The 2,967-nt window shown below is 38.7% G+C and overlaps 1 protein-coding gene across 1 annotated transcript; it reads left to right on the top strand.

The window, feature by feature from the left end:
• The first annotated feature begins 601 nt into the window (after positions 1-601).
• On the top strand, positions 602-1,717 carry LOC107474229 (uncharacterized). The gene has a single exon (XM_016093827.3). It carries the CDS (start codon positions 875-877, stop codon positions 1,301-1,303), a length of 429 nt encoding a protein of 142 aa, XP_015949313.1. The 5' UTR covers positions 602-874; the 3' UTR covers positions 1,304-1,717.
• Positions 1,718-2,967: the final 1,250 nt, after the last annotated feature.

Here is a 2,967-nt window from a genome sequence, read left to right as displayed (position 1 = left end):
ATCTTCATTTGAGACGATTCTGCATAAATTTCCACGCTTCTGCATAAATTTCCACGCTTCGAAAAATTTTTCCATCCCTAAATGTATACAAGATGGTGCAAATTCTTGCTTCTTTCTTCCGAAGCACTTGCAAATTTAAATAATATTACGTTCAAATAATCTGAAGTTGCATGTGGGCATTATGTTTATTTATATTAATTAACATTGGCCCAAGCAGGGAATTCAACATATTTTTCAAGAGTAGTTAGTTAATTAGTTCAATAGCTAGGTTGCGCATGACGCCATCCCACTATATACTTACAAATTAATAAGTTGAACGGGTCTTTCACGTTGCAAGTTTAGCAATTAATTGTGAAATAAATCCACTAAGGCAGGGATGTTTATTTTGTCTCTAATGGAGAAATTTCAATTCTTGAACTGGCCAACTTCAAGTGACCAGTAAAACCCTCGTACTCGGAAAGTGTATTGACCCTTTCAACGAGGATCATAGAGTCTTCTTGGAAAAAAGAGGAGAAAACATTTCCAGTTTCTAATATAAAAGGACAAATGTAAATTAACATCCAATCACTTGAAAGATTACTACTGACTAATAGATTCGTAGATACGACTTTCTTTTGTCACCAGTTGAAACCCTGGTCTCCCATTGGCTAACATAAATTTACACGTAAATTAACTGTTTCATTTTTTATTGTTATATTTGAAGTGCCCCAATGTACACTTCACGCTTCTGCTCACTATAAATTCCCTCTTCCACTTTTTGGTTTCCCATTATCTCATCGACCTTGCACCACTGAGCACTACTCCTTTATTAATTCAAGGTTTCCAGTTCGACCTTCCTGATTCCTTGTTGAAACTGATCACTAGTAATAAAAAGATGATGAGGAAGGTGTTTGGTTATCTTAAAAGGAGAATATCACCTAAGAAATTTGCAAAAGTAGAGCCACTGAAAGTGACAGAAGCTGTGTACAGAGATGAGTTAACGAATAAGAAGCAGCAACCGCCAAAGAAGACAATCGTAAAGAAAACTGTGCGGTTTGCGGATGCAGAACCTACCATTTTGGGAGAAGAAAAGTGCATTAGTGAAGATAATGAATGGAGCAGGGAAAAGGGAGAAGGGAATCAAGGGATAAGAGTGAAGGTAAAAATGACAAAGGAAGAAGCGTTTCGATTGCTATCAAAATGCAATAATAATGGAGGAGTTCTTGAATTCAAGGATGTTGCACGTGAACTTGTGTCCTTCCCAACGAACCGAGTTTGCGTTGTGTCCCCTTATTGCCCCAAGAACAATAATTTGCACTTGTAGCAAGCTCAATATACTGCAATAGCCTTCTTTGTGTTTTATTTTTTTTCCTTCCTTCTTAGAGTGGGATGACTATACACAATTTTTGACATATCTGAGATATGGTTCTTTTTCTTGTATAATTATTAGCACAGATCTAGATGTAGTCCATAGTTTAGTATCTCTGTATAAAAATTAGTTTTACTATATACTTTTGATAAATTAGGTATCTAATAGTAATAGTGATACATACATATACCGGCTAAGTAAGAAAAGAGATCAATCAAATTGAAGCTGCAGTCAGATACATATAGTGAGTTTGCGAGTTTCAGGAAACCAAAATAAAGTATATCGTCCTATACTAATTAATTGTAAATTTGTGAGATATATTTTTAAAATAGATAAAAAGTTATGATTAAAAAGTTATATTTTTTTATAGGGGTGATTTATTCAAAAGTTTGTAACTTATTAAAAAGTGGTAATTCATTGAATAGTTATTGTTCCGAGGGTTACCTGAAACTGGAGGTCGATATCGGACGAGATCTTCTGTACTGGTTGGTGCTAACGTGTCCGGCTGGTGGGAGACGGCCGGAGCTGTCATGTCCGACTTGTTGGACTGGCTGCACTGTTGATCCTTCATCACCGGAGGGTGGGGGTACCTGCAAGAGACTCAATGTACAAAACCATGCTATTTCATTGAATAAATGTGGGTGAAAGGTGATAAAATCCCCTAAAATCAATACAAGATAAACCCTAAAAATGGGGTTTGTCACATTCCACACTTGAAAACTAATGAAAGTGAGCTGCAACTTTTCCTGCATAAAACCCCATAAATCAATTTCAATTACTTACTGATAAGGACATGTATTGCCTTCTGTTTTCATTCATGTTTCTCATGATTCACTACTTGCTTGGGGACAAGCAAGATTTAAGTTTGGTGTTGTGATGCCAAGGCATTTTAGGCTAGTTTCACTAGCCTTTTTCTCTTGTTTTTGTTAGGTTTTATGCACTTTCTTGAGCAATAAGTAAGTGTTTGGATGAAAAGTCATGCATACCTTGTGTTCCGAGGGTTACCTGAAACTGTAGGTCGATCTCGGATGAGATCTTCTGTGCTGGTCGGAGCCGTTGTGTCCGACTTGTTGGACTGGCTGCACTGCTGATCCTTGGTCACCGGAGGGTGGGGGGTACCTGCAAGAGACTCCGATGCTTAAGTTAGCACGGGTATTAAACAGGTTTTATGTAGAATCAGAGTATGAGTTATACCTGGGTGCTCCAGTGTATTTATAATGGTGAGAAGTGACCTTCTTAGATAAGATAAGTTAGTTATCTTATCTTATCTTATCTTATCTTTGGGTGAGGTCAGCTTATCTTCAACGGAACCGCCTTTATCTTTCGGCTGCCTTTGGATTGGGCTGTGTTCCTTCGTTTGGGCCTTCTTGGGCCTCTGTGGCGTTTTGGCCAAGCTCTTTGAGAAGAGGTCGGGCATTTGGCCGAGCTCTTTGAGAAGAGGTCGGGCATTGTCTGACATGAAGAGGTCGGTCGGCTTGTCACTAAACATCCCGGGTCGGACAGCTTGACCCATGGTATGAACAGTGCCCCTGCTTGAGTTCGATCTTTCCATGAGATCATGCTTTTCAGAGCTTTGATCTCTTTGGAAGTCGTGCTCGAGCATCTGTCTGGCTTGTTTC

The sequence above is a fragment of the Arachis duranensis genome, chromosome 2 (assembly GCF_000817695.3).
Source record: "Arachis duranensis cultivar V14167 chromosome 2, aradu.V14167.gnm2.J7QH, whole genome shotgun sequence".
Classification (NCBI taxonomy): domain Eukaryota; kingdom Viridiplantae; phylum Streptophyta; class Magnoliopsida; order Fabales; family Fabaceae; genus Arachis; species Arachis duranensis.
This window is presented reverse-complemented; position numbering and strand designations above follow the sequence as displayed.